This window comes from Stegostoma tigrinum, chromosome 10, assembly GCF_030684315.1.
Source record: "Stegostoma tigrinum isolate sSteTig4 chromosome 10, sSteTig4.hap1, whole genome shotgun sequence".
Lineage (NCBI taxonomy): Eukaryota > Metazoa > Chordata > Chondrichthyes > Orectolobiformes > Stegostomatidae > Stegostoma > Stegostoma tigrinum.
In genome coordinates this window covers 39095428-39113130 of record NC_081363.1, presented here as the reverse complement: position 1 = coordinate 39113130, position 17703 = coordinate 39095428, and the positions used below count along the sequence as shown (strand labels likewise).

The window sequence follows — 17703 nt, the reverse complement described above, 5'->3', positions numbered from 1 at the left end:
AAAGGGCCTGTAGTGTGCTGTACTTCTCTATGTTCTATGTTCTATGCTCTAACCACTGCATACAGCAAAGCCTCATGAACAAATTAACAAAACTTACTTTCGATGGAGCGGCAAGGGATGTTTGTCAAGAACTACATCCTACTCTTTTTCAAACAGGGCTTCGACATCTTGCACAACCATCCTAATAGGCACAACGGATATTAGATTAAAGTTTCATAGGACACCTGCCCAATAGTGCAGCACTGACTCTGCACTGTGCTGGAGTGTCAGCCTCAAACAATAGCTGAAATATGGACTGGATTGTGACTCAGAGGCAAGATGGTGGAAATTGATGCAAGCTGAAACAACTGTAATGCCACATGCTGTTTCATAGGGAGCAACATTCCGGTAATGGGTGTATGTGTGTTTGCAGTCAAAATGACATCAATATTTAACTGAAGGTTAAGATGCAGATAAACCAGCTGTATATTTTTTTCTTTATCCTATTGCCAACATATTTAAGGGTCAAAAGCTTACAGATTAAAAAGAACTAAACCGGTTGTTTTCTCTTAATCCTAAGAAAACATGGTCTAAATAACAATTTCTTCATGGAAGTCTGGAAAATGCATGCATCACAAATTTATGAGTAGCACAGCCATTTGGTTTGAGCTAGATGCTTACACCAAAGTTACCACAATCACAGCCAGATTTATCCTCACACTTGGCATTGGTCACAGTGATCGAGCCATTTCCTTGGAACTGTAATTTTCCAGTATTTGACCACATGTACTCAGCAAACTCTTCATTGCTTGCAAATGTCTACGATGAAAAGTGAAATATTCAATGACATCATTGAAATGAGCAAAGGACAATATTTAAGCACATAACGTATTACCATCGTCTTGCATTGATTAAGGCATTCAAAGCGCTGACGGCCTAGGAATTCACATAGACCAGTTTTCAGAAACTCCAGTGAGCATGAGGAGAACAGCAAGTGCAGGCCAGTTATGGCAGGAAGCAATATCGTAGAAAACAAGCTTAATAGCTTATTTGAGAGACAATTTATGTGCTCAGTGGTGAGTTTCATAAAATCTGTGCCAATAGACCTAACAGTTAGATGAGACTTGCTTGAGAATGCATTTAGCTTGAGACCCATATCAAAGTAGAATACTTTTTCAGTTGCAGCCATGGGTCAAATGCACCTCAAAGACTTGTTGTCAACTCCACTCAATGCAGCTCTGTCTTACAGGACCATGACAAAACAGACCTTTTTGGATGGATGCACCAGACCTTTTGAAAAGTGGCCTTACCCTATTTGTCATTATCCTCAAAAGAATTTTATGCAAACCACAAAACTTTATATCACTTTGGAAAATGTGGCTGGTATGGATCAAAGGACATGATCAAAACCCTGCATTTGAAGTAACGGAAGACTCACCATGTTCATTAAAGAAATGGTTTTCACATTGATATTTTGTATATCGCTGTCCAGATCAACACGAAAAGATGTTTCAGGTCGAAAAATGACATCGTCATATTGGCAGGGAACACGTTCCTCATCCAAGATGAACAGGTGCTTTTCATTTTCCAGGTCACTCATTGATAAAGTTGTGTGCCAATATTTGGGATCATACCATTTGTACTGGCTAGGGTCTTTGAAAGTGATATCCTCGCCTGCATTAAAGAAAAGGGCCACATCATTTTAGCACATCAGAGTTAATGTCTCAAAATTATTTGTTCCATTGAATGTTCCCAACTTAGGAACTCAACACAAATGTTAAACATTCAGAGCTATAGAATGGATGCATCTCATTAAATAAAGTCCTAGACAATCATTTCAGTCTGTCTTAACTGGAATTTCTGAAGTAAAATCAGTGTTGGATGGCCCACCTCATACGTAATAGCTTATTTGAGAGAGAATTTATGTACACAGCTGTGAGTTCCGTAAAATCTGTGCCAATAGACCTAACAGTTAGTTGAGACTTGTTTGAGAATGCATTTAGCTTGAGACCCATATCAAAAGAAGGATTCATGACAGGTTTTAATCATTCTTGAAGATGAATTTGAAGATAGTGTTAAGACTGAAGCCTATCGGAGAGAGGAACAACCCAAAGGAAGAAAGGAAGGAGGGAAGAAGTGGCACATTTTGAAGTTTGGAGAAGAAAATTCAAGTTGCAACTTTGATTTCAACCCTGTGGAAACCCAAAAAGGATAAATAGCATGCAGATGGTGTATTTGTTTCATGTGAAAATAAGATAAATGTTTTACCTTTCTTTCTCTTTTTTCAGTGTGGAAAGACACTCTGTATATTGTTATCCTGTTTTTATTTAAAATAGGTTAGTCACTGGATTAATTTACTAAAAATATGCAAAGAAAAAAGATGTCTGTAGAGGATTACAAAAACAAAGATTTATTTTCCCCTTTTGAAGGACATGGAGATCAAGGTCTATTGAATGATCTGGTCGCCCTGTAAAAAGGATAAAGGTTATGCGCACTAGGAGCACCTAATGAATAAAAAACTAATAAATATTATGTGCAAACTACAGGTAGAAATTGCCAGCGTATATATCTCAAGTGAAAGAGGTCATTGAAATGCAATAGGATTGGAAAGAAAAAGGAATATTAATCCAAAATTGTCAGAAAGTGGTGATCCAGAGCTGGGAACATTAAAGGAATCCATGGGTCAAACACTGAAGTGAGGACTGATAAAACCATCAATGGCAAAATCATGTTTTCCAGAAATCTGTAGCATAAGGGTGGATGTTGGTTATCTTTAGCTGTGATGTGTGTAGGAGTATGATAGCTTTACCTTAAAAGTACACTTGGTCGGGCATTTTATTTTCTTTTACTGCTGATTGTAAAATGGTTGATAGTGTACAGTAATTAGCAGTGCATTTGCGAAGCTTTAAAATTAAAATACATTAAAGATATAATTGACACTAGGGCATGGAAGTGTTTCCACATTGGGAGCAAGGTTTATGATTGACATTAACTTTAAAGGGCGTTAGGTAGCTTGCTTTCTTTAAAACAAAACACAGGAATCATACGACAATATACCTCTTTCACATCCTGATACACTCTGACCATCACTTGCAGCAAATCCAGCTCCATGACTGAGGATGAACTCTCCATCCAGAGGCAAGTACTAAATAGATCAAGTTTAAAAAAAAGGTAAATTCTTTTCCAACTAACTCGATGACAGTTGAAACTGATCAGCTTTTCTATATACAGTAGAATATTGCAGGACTAGATCAATTCGCTGTTACAGAGCATGGTCTGAGGTAATATTTCAACATACTACATTATGTGAAGTACATTACTTTCCCCTGAAGTTTTCCATGATGACTATTAAATGAGAGTTTTCCAGGCCTTTTAGACACATGTGAACACTTACTTTGCAGTTTTATCGGCATCAGTTAAGATTTATTACAGAGTAAAGGATCCTCAGTTAATCCCAGTTTTGGAAATACATTACTGTTGCTCCGACATAACAATTTCAATTCCACACAAGTCAGCTCAGGGCCTCTCAGTAACACTATGCAGCTTTGTGTTAAACTGTCCATAATGTGCCCTAGTTATGTCAGACTATTAGAGGTAGATTTTCTTCTTTCTAGTCACTGTAAAAATCTAACGTGAAAATAATTTGACAAACTCAACTCAATTCCTCAGAGAGTTTGTAAGACCAGATGCTGGAGTCAGAGATAACACGGTGTGGAGCTGGAGGAACACAGCAGGTCAGGCAGCATCAGAGGTGCAGGAAAGTCGATGTTTTGGGTCAGGACCCTTCCACAGAACAGTTCTGAAGAAGGGTCCCAACCCGAAATGTCAGCTTTCCTGCTCCTCTGATGCTGCCTGGCCTGCTGCGTTCCTCTAGCTCTGTACTGTGTTATCTATCAACTCAACTCCTAATGGGTGTGGATGCATGACTCTGCTCACAATTCTACACAACTGGCTCTCTCTGAAGCAACAACATTAATTTGCATGTATGAAATATCTTTAAGGCACTAAAATAACCCATGATACTTCATAGAAGCAATAATCAGACAAAAAATTTTTGTGGCTGAAGAAAGATATTGACAGAGGTGATTAAAACTTGGTCAAATAGGTATACTTTTTTAAGGACTGTGTTCAAAGAGGAGAGAGAGGTAAAGTAACAGAGTGGTTTTGGAAAGGAATGTTGAGTGTAGATGTTTGAAGGCAAGTTTACCATTGGCGGAATGAATGGAGTGGGAGTCGGACTGTCACATAAGGTCAGAGTTTGAAGAATGTAGAATTCCAGAAGAGTAGTAGTGTTGGATGAGGTACAGTTATAAGAAGGGGAGAGGCAAGGAAGTGTATGTACACCCATGAAGAACAATTTAATTTTGAGTATTAGGGGATAGAAGCCAAATTGGTAAGCAAGAACAGTGATGATGAGAGAATGGGACCAAGGATAGAATGCAAGCAACAGGTTCAGTTCAGCTGAAAGCTGAAGAATGGAGAGATGGCAAGAAAGCACTGGAAGATTTCAATTTGGAGATGGAGGCCTGGATCAGGGTTTTAGAGGAGATGGACTGAGACAGATGAAGTTAGAGCTCATGTTATAATGTTGAAAGCTCATGATATTCATGATAGAGTAGAGTAGGAGATCATAGTCACATCGAAGGCTAAAGTTGCCAACTATCTGATTCAGCCCAAGGCAGTTACTGGGAAAAGGGTTGGAATTGGTGATAGCATTTTGTGGCGGGATTGAAAACAATGTTGGCTTTCCTGTTGCTCAATTAATGAGCTTGGAGCTCAACCGTGTTCAGCTGTTAAATAAGAAGTGTCAGCTGTTAACAGTGGTACTACTCTCAAGAGAGTTAGAAAATCATAGATTTGCATCTCATCCAGAGTCTTCTGTCCATAAACTGGAATAGCACACTTTCTGTTCGAGTACAGCCAGCTGGGAGGAACATTTGTGGTATTTGCGCTATTTGCTACTGCTATCACTTAGTAGTGTCTAGCACTTCCGTTAGTATGTGGCACAGAGCAAAGGTTGTTTGAGGTTGTTCAAAGCAACCAATCCTCCTTAGTCTGCAATGTCTCGGATCTGTTTAATGATCAATGGCAAAGGATGGATCCCTGGTGAGTCTAAACAGAAGTGACACTTGTTTTAGTAACCAAGATTGCATGAAAGCAAAAAGTACGTCTTACGTTGCTGTCTGACATTGTTACAATGAACCAGTGTTCCCGCTATATTTCTGAAGAGGAGTCTAGGCCAGAAACATCAGCTTTCCTGCTCCTCTGATGCTGCTTGGCCTGCTGTGTTCATCCAGCTCTACAACTTGTTATCTTTTTCCTCTATGTTGCGTGGCTGCACATAGGGTCCATGTATGACGCTTGCCATGCTGACATCAATGTGGCATTGACCACCCACCCCGTTCCAGGCTTTGAACCAGTGTACAGACTTTGAAGATCCAACTCTGAGGGAATACTGCAAAGAGAATACACCTACTCTCTTGGGTTAATGCAGAACAATTTGTCTCTAATTTGACTGCACGTGAAATCATCAGATTGGGTGCAGCTAATGAAACTTGGACATTAACTTTTTCAGAGCCATTGCTTTATACAACAGTATTATTTTGGTACATACTGCTAAGAATTATGAGCAGAATTTAACTGAGACTGCTGGAGCGGATCTGTGGAGGAGGTTGGGTGTAGAGTCGAGCAGGAGGACCCATTTTGGAAGTCCCATGTCAGCAATTCCAGACCATTCACATTGGCACCACAGAGACAGTGAAACAACAATGTATGCATAATGCAGGAAGGCAAGTGAGATGATTCAAAATCTCATCAAGTTCACAAGAGGTATATCCTGAAGACATAGCTACTCTCACTGGTGAAGAACCCTCTCTCCTACTTGTATCTGCCTCTATCACATTATCAGCTGGTCCATTTGAAATCCTAACCTCTTGCCAAATAAAGATTTTCCTCACAAAACAGCTGCTTTTTAAAAAAAAGTTCTTAAAGTGCTGCCCTCCCACCAGTGACAACAGTTTCTCTCTATCTGAAAACCACACAATTGTGAACAACACTTCCAAATCTTTCAATTTTTTTCTCTTCTTAAAGGAGAACATCTCCCACTTCTCCAATTTATCCATACAACGGAAATCCTGAAACTATTCCCATAAATATTTCCTGCACCCTCCCTAAAGCTCTTAACATGTGGCGCCCAGAATTAGTTACAATCTTATAATTGTGGATGAACCAATATTTCACGACGTTTCATTATAAATTCCTTGCTTTTGTACTCTATGTTTGTATTTATAAACATCAGGATGTTTCTTACCTTACTTTCCTAAGCCACTCTGTCACTCCCAACAACTTGTGGCCGTATGAAATAGGAATAGGAGTGGATCATTTAGGCCCTTGAACTTGCTGCATCTTTCAATAAGATCGTTGCTGATCTGTTTATTTCTCAGATTCCCACTTACCCCCAAGATCCACAATTTGCTTAACAAGAATCAATCTGTCTCTGCCTCAAAAGTATTTAATGTCCTCACCTCCACCACCTTCTGAGGCAGACCGTTCCAAAGTTGCACAAGCCTCAAAAAAAAATTGTGTCATCTCGGTCATGGAAGGGTGACCCCTAATTTTAAAATAGTGCACTCTAGTGTCCACCTTGTCATAACCATTTAGGGTCTTATACACTTCAATCATGTCAACCCTTGTTCTTCTAAACTCCAGTGGCACAAGCCGAACCTGTCTAACCTCTTTCCAAAAAGGTACCTTGTTCATTGCAGATATCAGTTTAGGAAAGCTGCTTTGAACCACCTCCGATACATTGATAACCTTCCTTAAAGGCGGCAACCAAAACAGTATTCAAGATTCTACACTTCTAAGATGGCAATGGTGTAAGGCTCCTGAGCTGGAGTGCGTCTGCTCCAGCTGCTTTTCTTTCTTCTTGTCTCACTATTTTTTTTCCTTTTTTAAAAAAAGCTTTCCCTTCTACTTACGCTGTGGAGAGATCTCAGTTATGGAGACAATGGTGACTGAGGGACCAGAGCAAAAACTTTGTCGTGGGGCACGAGGCAGTTGGCATGCCCGGGCAGCACTCTGGTGGTTGGCAGCATCATGGAAGCTGCTGGGGCCTGGTGCAGCCCCAGAATGGGACTCTGGCAGCTATGACAAAGTAGCTGGTGAACCCAGATGGTGACCAGTGGTGAGATGGCAGCATGGAGGCATAGGCTCGGAAGATCAAACCCAGGTTGAATAGGCTGGGGCTGTCTTCCCTGGAGCAGCAGAGGCTGAGGGGTGACCTTATGGAAGTTTATAAACTCATGAGGTGCATGGATAGGGTGAACAGCCACGGCCTTCTCCCCAGGATAGGGGAGTCTAAAGCTAGAGGGCATATGTTTAAGGTGAGATGGGAAAGGTTTAAAAGGGTAGTGCATGTTTGGAATGAGCTAGAAGAGGAAGTGGTAGAGGTTGGTACAATAATAACATTTAAAAGACATCTGGATGAGTATATAAATAGGAAGAGTTTAAAAGGATATGGGCCAATGCTGGCAAATGGGACTAGATTAATTTAGGATTTCTGGTCAGCATGGACAAGTTAGGCCGAAAACACGCTGTTTAGCTCTATGACTGTATAACTGAGCATGCTCTGAAAACCGAGGGATTTGGCTCAAGGAAAATCAATAAGAAGCAATTCATATTAAGAGAGTAAATGAATTTTACTCCTGACTGTGTCATGCCTAGCCCAGGAGGTTCAATATTAGTCCTGATGGTCAAAGTCTGAAAATGTTCTCTTTTCTCAATATCAGATCTCTTTCATTTTGAGAAATATGAAAAAAATCACATTGTTTCAAAGAAATCATTTGTCATTGGATAAATTTAAAACTGTCTCCTGATTTGCTGCTGGTCAGTAATCCCCCATGCATATTAGCTCTGACTTCAACCTTGCTCGCATTCAGTTCCTGCCTACAGCTGTGCTATTGAGTAATTTAATGAAAGCCATGTTGCAATGTAGACATTGGACTAAGCTTTGTCCTGTAATTCAAACAGAGCCATTGAAAAGAGGCATACTCGTTTAAAATTTCATTTAAGAGGGTGTGGTTTGGTTCAGTTGAATTCAAATTCAACACACTCTTCATGTAAATATAACAGCCTGATAAATGTGTCCTTCAGCTCAGCTGTGATTGAATCTTGGGCAACATGCCAAAACTTTTCTTCAAGTATTTCTATGCCATATTTCTAAAACCTCAGTAAAGGCCTCATCAAAACAGAATGTGGGTGAAACCTGGGGTCTATATTTGATGAAGTTGTCACATGCTAGGTGAAAAGAGGAGTAATAGACTGCATTGTGAAATTTAGTGGTTTCAATGTATCAGATGCACCTTAGATAAATTTTTATACACACGAGATACTGGACTTTATAAATTAAATATTAGTCACATCTCCAGTAAATAATAAGAATCTCAAGTTTCATCATTGTATCTTGAACAGACTCGCGTGTCTTAACAATGAGTGTTAGTCCACAGCATTTTCAGAATTTGAAAGTTACGAGACAATGTTGCTCTGAGAGCCGAAGGGTAACTTATTTGTGAAAGTAAAATGTCTCAGACACAGTGCTTTTGAGAGTAGCATGAGAGGGGTTTCAGGTTAGATCAGATCTAAAGAGTCTTTTATGTCACCTAACTTGAGGTGTCCTGCTTCAGCTCAAAATGCATTTTGTTGCTGTTGCTCTTGTCAGGCAGTTTGGGATGTTTTACCAACTTAAATGCACCATGCAAATGTAAATTGTTTTGGCACCAGATGCAAAATATGAAAGTGTTCCATTCCCTGCTATAAATGTGATGGACGTTGCAAGAAATCGAGGAGAAAGTGGCTTAGTTATTTGGAATTTTAATTAAAAACACTTTCAGCCTTGTTCGTCATGCCGAACATACTCTTGCAAAGGTACCAATTTGCTTTTGGGTATGGTTGACTGTGTAAGATCATTAGGCAGAATTCCCCTTCTCCAGAATGAGAAATTGCTGAGAGAGTTGGCTTTGGAGAAGAACCTCAATCCCTGCTCACTACTTCTGTGATTAAATGCTGGGTGAGAAAACCCATGGATGTCTATCTCTACCCACCTGCAATTAAGGCTCTTAAGTGATCAATAGGAGCCACTTAAGGACATTAACTTGCTTCATGGCTCATCACCTGCCTCTCTGGCAGGGAAGAAAGGTGGTCAGTTTCACAACCGACAAAGCATGATGACTTGCTAAGTTGGGCGTTCTCCAAATGCCCAGTCTGTGGGCAGGCTGTGGCAGTTGTCTCCGAAAGCCACTTTGGGTTCTTTGCCTTCGACCCCACACCCCCAACATTTTTCTCTTCCTGCTAACTGGGCCCCAGGTAAGAAGATTAACAAAAACCTCTTGCCATGTTACATCTGAGTAGGCCTTGACCAGTGAACATTACGATTCAGAATGTGCTGCCTCCTGATTGGCTAGCAGCTTCAGTAACCTAGGGCACCAATGTTGGGATGACTGATAGTACATAGGCAAATTTCTTGCCCTATCAACGAAGCTGTTAGACAAGGTGCTGCAAGTAATCCCAGCAGGAAGGGGCAGCATGTTTAGTTACTACTTTGCACACTTGTGCACACACACCTAGCCAAAAAAAGGAAAACAATTCTTTTATGGATAATCAATGCTGGGAATTTTATCAAAGTGACTGCACTAACTTCAGTGAAAATTTGGTGGAAATGTTGTATTTGGTTTAAAAACGCACAACTTCAGAGAACTTGTTAACTATAAAAACTTCAAACTACACAAAACTTTAAAACTTACTTGTTTGCCAATCTAAACAGCGTTCTTGAATCTAACCTCTTCCTTTACAAAAACCGCTTCCTTAAGAAAAACAATGTTATTCTTACCATTTCCATCAGTTCAAGTGGTGATTGCATGAAAATGCTCAAACTCTGCAAGGTAACAAAAGGATTAAAAATTATACTCATTGGTATGCTGCGAACAGAAAATAAGTAGAAAGAAAACAGGACATCTCTATCATACCTTATCTTGATGAAATAAGACTCTGTCATTCTTACAAGGAATTCTCCCCTTGTCCCAGTTTGTATTATTGTTGAAGTTGGTGTCCGGAATCCATTGTCTGTACAAGGCACTTGAAAGCTCTTCAACAAAAGCATCATGAGATAATTAAAATAAACCTATTGAAATGAAGCTGACTACAGAAGGAGACAATCATGTTCACTCAGTAGATGCAATCAAAACAGGAGTTCAAAGCGGAGATAATAGGAACTGCAGATGCTGGAGAATCCAAGATAACAAAGCATAGAACTGGATGAACACAGCAGGCCAAGCAGCATCCTAGGAGCACAAAAGCTTGTGCTCCTAGGATACTGCTTGGCCTGCTATGTTCATCCAGCTCTACACTTTGTTATCCTAGGAGTTTAAAGCAGTTTACATTTTGTAACGCTAGTGGAATGTTCAAACATCACATAGTTAGGGTGAAGAAGAATATCTGGCTCATTTAGTTTGTCCCTGTACAGAAAGGAAATGTACAGAAATGGTGATGGAAACAGAATCCATATGCGATTTTTTATTATAAATATCAAGGTGTAGGAGAATGGACATGTCAAGAACTAAATGGAAGGTTCTTTCAGGCAGCAAATGAGCAAAAGTCCTTCGAATACTTTGTACAGTTCTATAATTCCTTACAGTTCATAAATTACGGAAGCCCCTGTACTCAGTACAGGGATACTTCGCTCAGTTTATCTCTAATATGGTACAACTGTCTTCCCCTGTTTCAGATCGTTAGGTGTTAGGCTTTGCTGAATGGCAAAACTGTCATCTTGGAGTTAAACTGTGGGAAATAAATCCCAGATTGTGCAATCATTCCTGGTATTTTAACCTTTGGAGCCCAGATATCATTCTAGTAAATCTACGCTGATATTGGAGGGAGGGGAGCTTCTATCTTCCAAGGTGTCATGAACGGAACTGAGACTCCAAATGTAAAAGCTGCATTTGTTCATCCTTTTGGAGCACCGAACAGCATTTAGAAAGTATTCAGATCTATCTTTTCCAGATCCAATAGATGACCTCATGGAGCCACAGTTTGACCATTCATTTAATGTATTAATATTGTGCATTTGGAGTTTTCCATCAGTGCTGCTTACAGTATTGCTGATCTTTGTGTCATTGGCAAACATGGATGATACATGGCTCTGTATCTTGTTGTCTAAGTCACAAATAAAAAGGATGAATATTTGAAGCCCTGACACAAATCTCTGGGATACACCGTGAGGCACATAAGTTTCACCAACATCTACTCAGGATGCAAGAACAAGGAAAAGTACAGCACAGGAGGGCCTTTTGTCCCTCAAAACTTGCCTTTCCACACTAAAACTGTCTTCACTGACACAATCCATTTCCCTCTATTCCCTTGCTATTCATGCATTTGCCCAGGTCTTCCTTGAATGACGCTGTTGTGTCTGTTCCACCACCTGGCCTGGCAGAATGTTCCAGGCACTCTCATCTTTTGTGTGGAAAAACTTGTTTTGCACATCTCTTTTAAACCTTCCCCTGCCAGACAACTTGAACCTGTGTCCCCTAGTAATTGACCTCTCTACCCTGGGGAAAAAGCCTCAAACTTTCCAATCTATCCATGCCATTCACAAACTTAGAAATTTCTATCAGGTCGCCCCTCAACCTCCAATGTTCCAGTGAAAACAAACCCAGGCTATCCTTCCTGTCTTTGTAGCTAACATCCCCCATACCAGACAACATCCTGGTACACCTCTCCTGTACCGTCTCCAATGCACCCACATCCTTCTGGTAGTGTGGTGACCAGAACTGCATGCAACAAAGGAAGTCAAACATTATGGTTGGGTCATATCCAATCCATCTGAAATCAAATTGGCTGTCATTTAGAAGGTTATTTTTGTGCAACTTGGCTCAAATTTTTAATAATCAATTCTATTATTTTATCAATTTCTGATATAAGCCCAATAGCTTATAGTTACCCAGATTCATTTTTGATTTATTCTTTTAAGTAGTCGCATAAACCAGAAGTAGCTGCTGTGGGGAAGATCATGTCTGTATTACTGGGAACATGCTTTGATCTACTGTTTGTTCCGCTCATTCTGGAACCCAAAGGTTGCACAGATTATAAAATAATAATAAACTCCTAATGTTTATGTTTGCTCAACAATTAATCCACATATACCTGAACTGCCAATTCTCCCCAATATACCAGTGAATGTAATATTAGAACTATAGGGATTGTCATTTACAATCAAATTGTTTCGTTGTCCTATTTTCTGAGGAAATCTCTATCTCATACAGTTTGGCAACTCCACCTTTCCAGACATTTTACAATGACAAAACAACACTTTATTGGCTTTCTTCTCACCCTAATGTTCAGTTTAGCTATTTCCTTCAATCCCTCTCACACAAATACTAAAGTTTTTCTATTGGGCACACTACTTACGGAAAAGCAAGCCGAAGGAGATGAAGTATCCTGACTTCATGTTGCTTAATCCAGGAGGAAGCTTTTTCTCAGCTGTTGTGCAATCTTTGTTTGTACTTTGCTGTAAACTTTGAACGATCTGTGTGAAAATGTCATTTGAAGTGAATTACAATGCAGTAGTTAAACTGTAATGGAGCGTAGTGCTTACAGTGGTAAAGTAGAACAAAATGCTGGAAATACTCAGCATCAACAGCAAGAGGAACAGAGTTAGCATTTCAGGTCTGTGATCTCCCGTCAGATCTTTCTGCAGCTGTTTGACTATTGAACCAGGGAATCACAAACCTACATGAGACTGCAGTTAAAAAAGCTTTAACATGGACCATAACCTTGCCAGCAATCAGAGTCAGCAAGAACTGCAGATGCTGGAGCCAGACTCAATATAGTGTAGAGCTGGATGAACACAGCAGGCCAGGCAGCATCACAGGAGCAGGAAAGCTGATGTTTTGGTTTTACACCCTTCATCAGGACTTCCTTAACCATTTGACAGTTACCTTTAATAGGATATCCAGACATTCTATAAGAAATAACAAATATCATTTTATCAGTTTTAAAGTGGTGTGCTATGATTTTGATCAAATATTTTGCAGTTAATATGCTCTGCTATAGTATTGTTAAAACTTGAAAGTGGAGCTGCAGTCAACACCATTATCCCCTCCGGAGTGATCTCAAAACTCTGTGACCTTGGTCTCGGCTCTGCCCTCTGCAATTGGATCCTTGGCTTTCTGACCCACAGTGAGGATAGGTAATTGTACCTCCTCCACAATAATACTCCACACTGGAGCCACCCCAAGGATGCGTCCTCAATCCCTTACTGTATTTCCTGTACACCCACAACCGTGTTGCCAAATACTGAATGAACGCCATCTACAAGTTCGCTGTCAATACCTCCATAGTGGGATGGATATCTAGCATTGATGAGCCAAAATACAGAAGGAAGATAGAGGGCTTGGTGACATGGCACAACAAGAACAACCTCTCACTCAATGTCGGCAAAACTAAAGAACTGATCATTGACCTCAGAAAGAAAGGAGGAGAACAGAAGCAATCAGGAAGGCACAACAATGCTCCTTCTTCCTCAGGACGCTCAGGAAATTTGGCATGTCCATAAGGTCCCTCACCAACTTCTACAGAAGCACCAGTGAAAGCATACTGTCCGGGTGCATAACGGCCTGGTATGGCTACTGCTCTTCCCAGGACCATAAGAAACTATAGAAGGTGGTGTGCACAGCTTGGACCATCATAGAAGTCAAGCTGCCATCAAAGGACTCCATTTACATGGCTCGCTGTTGCGGAAACGAGACCAACATTGTCAAAGACCCATCGCACCTGGTAATGACATCCTACAACCTCGTCCGTCAGGCAGAGAATGCAGAAGTCTGAACACGCACCAGCAGGTTCGGGAACAGCTTCTTCCCAGCTGTTATCAGACTGATGAATGAGCTAATTAGCCTCAAATGACACTTGATCTTGCCTAGTGCACACCCTGTGCAATATAACCTGTGTGCCTCTGTCTAAGTCTTTTTGATGTGTACTTCTTGCTTACTATGTTCTGCCTGTACTGCTTGTAAACAAAGCTTTTCATTGTACTTCAGTATGCATGACAATAATTCAATGTTTCCAATGAATGGTCAACAATTAGAAAACAACTCATTTTCCATGTTTACTAATGAAAACCTCCCATTGAATATCCACAGTTCCACGTCTGTTTCAACATTCAACATGCTGCACATTAGCATATTAAAATTCAACTTCCATTCCTCAACCATTTATTTTGACCGCATCTCTTTGAATCTCCTTTTTGTTGGCTACAGGAGCACAGTATGTATGTATGGTTATCCTACTATCATGAAATTTAATTATAATATGCAGTTTATCACAAATATAAACAGAAATTCATTTTTTCCATGCTAGATGGATAAACTGCCAAGTGAAGGGTTGAGGTAAGTGGTGGAAATTGGGTACAGAGATAATGGGAACTGCAGATGCTGGAGAATCCAAGATAACAAAGTGTGAAGCTGGATGAACACAGCAGGCCCAGCAGCATCTCAGGAGCACAAAAGCTGACGTTTCCGGCCTAGACCCTTTATCAGAGAGGGGGATGGGGAGAGGGAACTGGAATAAATAGGGAGAGAGGGGGAGGCAGACCGAAGATGGAGAGAAAAGAAGATAGGTGGAGAGGAGTGTATAGGTGGGGAGGTAGGGAGGGGATAGGTCAGTCCAGGGAAGACGGACAGGTCAAGGAGGTGGGATGAGGTTAGTAGGTAGATGGGGGTGCGGCTTGGGGTGGGAGGAAGGGATGGGTGAGAGGAAGAACAGGTTAGGGAGGCAGAGACAGGTTGGGCTCGTTTTTTGATGCAGTGGGGGGAGGGGATGAGCTGGGCTGGTTGTGTGATGCAGTGGGGGGGCGGGAGATTTTGAAGCTGGTGAAGTCCACATTGATATCATTGGGCTGCAGGGTTCCCAAGCGGAATATGAGTTGCTGTTCTTGCAACCTTCGGGTGGCATCATTGTGGCACTGCAGAAGGCCCATGATGGGCGGAAACGAGACCAACATTGTCAAAGACCCATCGCACCTGGTAATGACATCCCACAACCTCATCCGTCATGCAGAGAATGCAGAAGTCTGAGGAATGGGAGGGGGAGTTAAAATGGTTCGCGACTGGGAGGTGCAGTTGTTTATTGCAAACCGAGCGGAGGTATTCTGCAAAGCGGCCTCCAAGCCTCCACTTGGTTTCCCCAATGCAGAGGAAGCCACACCGGGTACAATGGATACACTATACCACATTGGCAGATGTGCAGGTGAACCTCTGCTTAATGTGGAAAGTCATCTTGGGGCCTGGGATAGGGGTGAGGGAGGAGGTGTGGGGGAAAGTGTAGCACTTCCTGCGGTTGCAGGGGAAGGTGCCGGGTGTGGTGGGGTTGGAGGGCAGTGTGGAGCGAACAAGGGAGTCACGGAGAGAGTGGTCTCTCCAGAAGGCAGACAAGGGTGGGGATGGAAAAATGTCTTGGCTGGTGGGGTTGGATTGTAGATGGCGGAAGTGTCGGAGGATAATGCATTGTATCCGGAGGTTGGTGGGGTGGTGTGTGAGAACGAGGGGGATCCTCTTTGGGCGGTTGTGGTGGGGGCGGGGTGTGAGGGATGTGTTGCGGGAAATGCGGGAGACGTGGTCAAGGGCGTTCTCGACCACTGTGGGGGGAAAAGTGCAGTCCTTGAAGAACTTGGACATCTGGGATGTGCGGGAGTGGAGTGCCTCATCCTGGGAGCAGATGCGGCAGAGGCGGAGGAATTGGGAATAGGGGATGGAATTTTTGCAGGAGGGTGGGTGAGAGGAGGTGTATTCTAGGTAGCTGTGGGAGTCGGTGAGCTTGAAATGGACATCAGTTTCTAGCTGGTTACCTGAGATGGAGACTGAGAGGTCCAGGAAGGTGAGGGATGTGTTGGAGATGGCCCAGGTGAACTTGAGGTTGGGGTGGAAGGTGTTGGTGAAGTGGATGAACTGTTCGAGTTCCTCTGGGGAGCAAGAGGCGGCGCCGACACAGTCATCAATGTAACGGAGGAAGAGGTGGGGTTTAGGGCCTTTGTAGGTGCGGAAGAGGGACTGTTCCACGTAACCTACAAAGAGGCAGGCATAGCTGGGGCCCATGCGGGTGCCCATGGCCACCCCCTTGGTCTGTAGGAAGTGGGAGGAATCGAAAGAGAAGTTGTTGAGGGTGAGGACGAGTTCGGCTAGGCAGATGAGGGTGTCGGTGGAGGGGGACTGGTCAGGCCTGCGGGACAGGAAGAAGCGGAGGGCCTTGAGGCCATCTGCATGAGGAATACAGGTGTATAGGGACTGGACGTCCATGGTGAAAATGAGGTGTTGGGGGCCAGGGAATTGGAAGTCCTGGAGGAGGTGGAGAGCGTGAGTGGTGTCATGAACGTAGGTAGGGAGTTCCTGGACCAAAGGGGAGAAAATGGAGTCCAGATAGGTGGAGATGAGTTCGGTGGGGCAGGAACAGGCTGAGACGATGGGTCGACCAGGGCAGGCAGGTTTGTGAATTTTGGAAGTAGATAGAAACGGGCCGTGCAGGGTTGGAGAACAATGAGGTTGGAGGGTGGGAGGTCCCCTGAGGTGATGAGGACATGGGTGGTGTTGGAGATGATGGTTTGGTGCTCGGGGGTGGGGTCATGATCAAGGGGGCGGTAGGAGGTGGTGCCGGAGAGTTGGCGTTTGGCCTCGGCGATGTAGAGGTTAGTGCGCCATACTACCACTGCGCCACCCTTGTCTGCGGGTTTGATGGTGAGGTTGAGGTTGGAGCGGAGGGAGTGGGGGGCTGCCCGTTCTGCGGGGGAGAGGTTGGAGTGGGTGAGGGGGTGGAGAGGTTGAGGCGGTTAATGTCTCGACGGCAGTTGGAGATAAAGAGGTCGAGGGAGGGTAGAAATTGGGTACTTCCAGTTTAGTATGGAAGATAATCCTAACCCTACAGTTATCCTTATATTGTTAGAGTACCTCAGTACAAACTGCGGGATTATGTAGCACAGTTAGCTCAAGTGTGGCGCAGAATAAAGCCAATGGCAGAGTTCAATCTGCATTACTGCTATGGTAGTTCATACGAATTCCTCACCTGACAATATACTTGCAGAAAAGTTACACACATGTTGTCCATAAGCAACAGTCTATCTCTAGAGTGAAGAGCAATGCCTGTGTTCCTTTGTGGTATACAGCTCTATGTCAAATAAAACCAGAGCATGTGTACACCTAATCTATCCTATAAAAGTTACAGAAGTCAATACCCGTCTACAAATATTTGCTTTCTTAAAGTTGCATGTTATTACAATATTTAAGGTTCAATTACAATTTCTATAAACTCCATGGATAAAATATTTCCGTAACATGCAGTGTTATATAGCATCTGGTTCTTCACATGATGTTGAATCAAATATATAGACTGAGTCAGGAACAGAACACTTTGGTTATTAACTGTGTTTTCAAGATCACAGCCCAAAACACCAATCTTCCAAAACTGAAAGTTGACCACATTTGAAAATTATAGCAGGGAATGAAATTGGAATCAGTCGAAGCATACAGGAAACGTTTGGTCCAAGCTGGAGGTGAACAAGATTCTGGATGATGAAATTTGAAACAAATGCAAGATGGTGGATATTGGAAAAAAAAACATTGACTGACTAAGGTCGAACTAACCCGGAGAGACAGAAAGAAACCTGAAAGACTGATAGGTTGAGAATGG

General features: G+C 42.3%; 1 protein-coding gene across 2 annotated transcripts in view; it reads right to left on the bottom strand.

The window, feature by feature from the left end:
* Positions 1–12636, bottom strand: part of amn (amnion associated transmembrane protein) — a 33398-nt gene extending 20762 nt beyond the window's left edge. The window contains exons 1-6 of one of the 2 annotated variants that reach the window (XM_048537054.2): positions 12436–12636; positions 9999–10117; positions 9863–9907; positions 3037–3124; positions 1418–1653; positions 661–798 (exon numbers count right to left, since the gene is read on the bottom strand). In XM_048537054.2, the coding sequence (XP_048393011.1) occupies positions 661–798; positions 1418–1653; positions 3037–3124; positions 9863–9907; positions 9999–10117; positions 12436–12475 (666 nt within the window). In that variant the 5' untranslated portion in view covers positions 12476–12636. The remainder of the gene's footprint in view (positions 1–660; positions 799–1417; positions 1654–3036; positions 3125–9862; positions 9908–9998; positions 10118–12435) is intronic. The other variant, XM_048537053.2, reaches the window with a different exon arrangement.
* Between the last annotated feature and the right edge of the window lie 5067 nt (positions 12637–17703).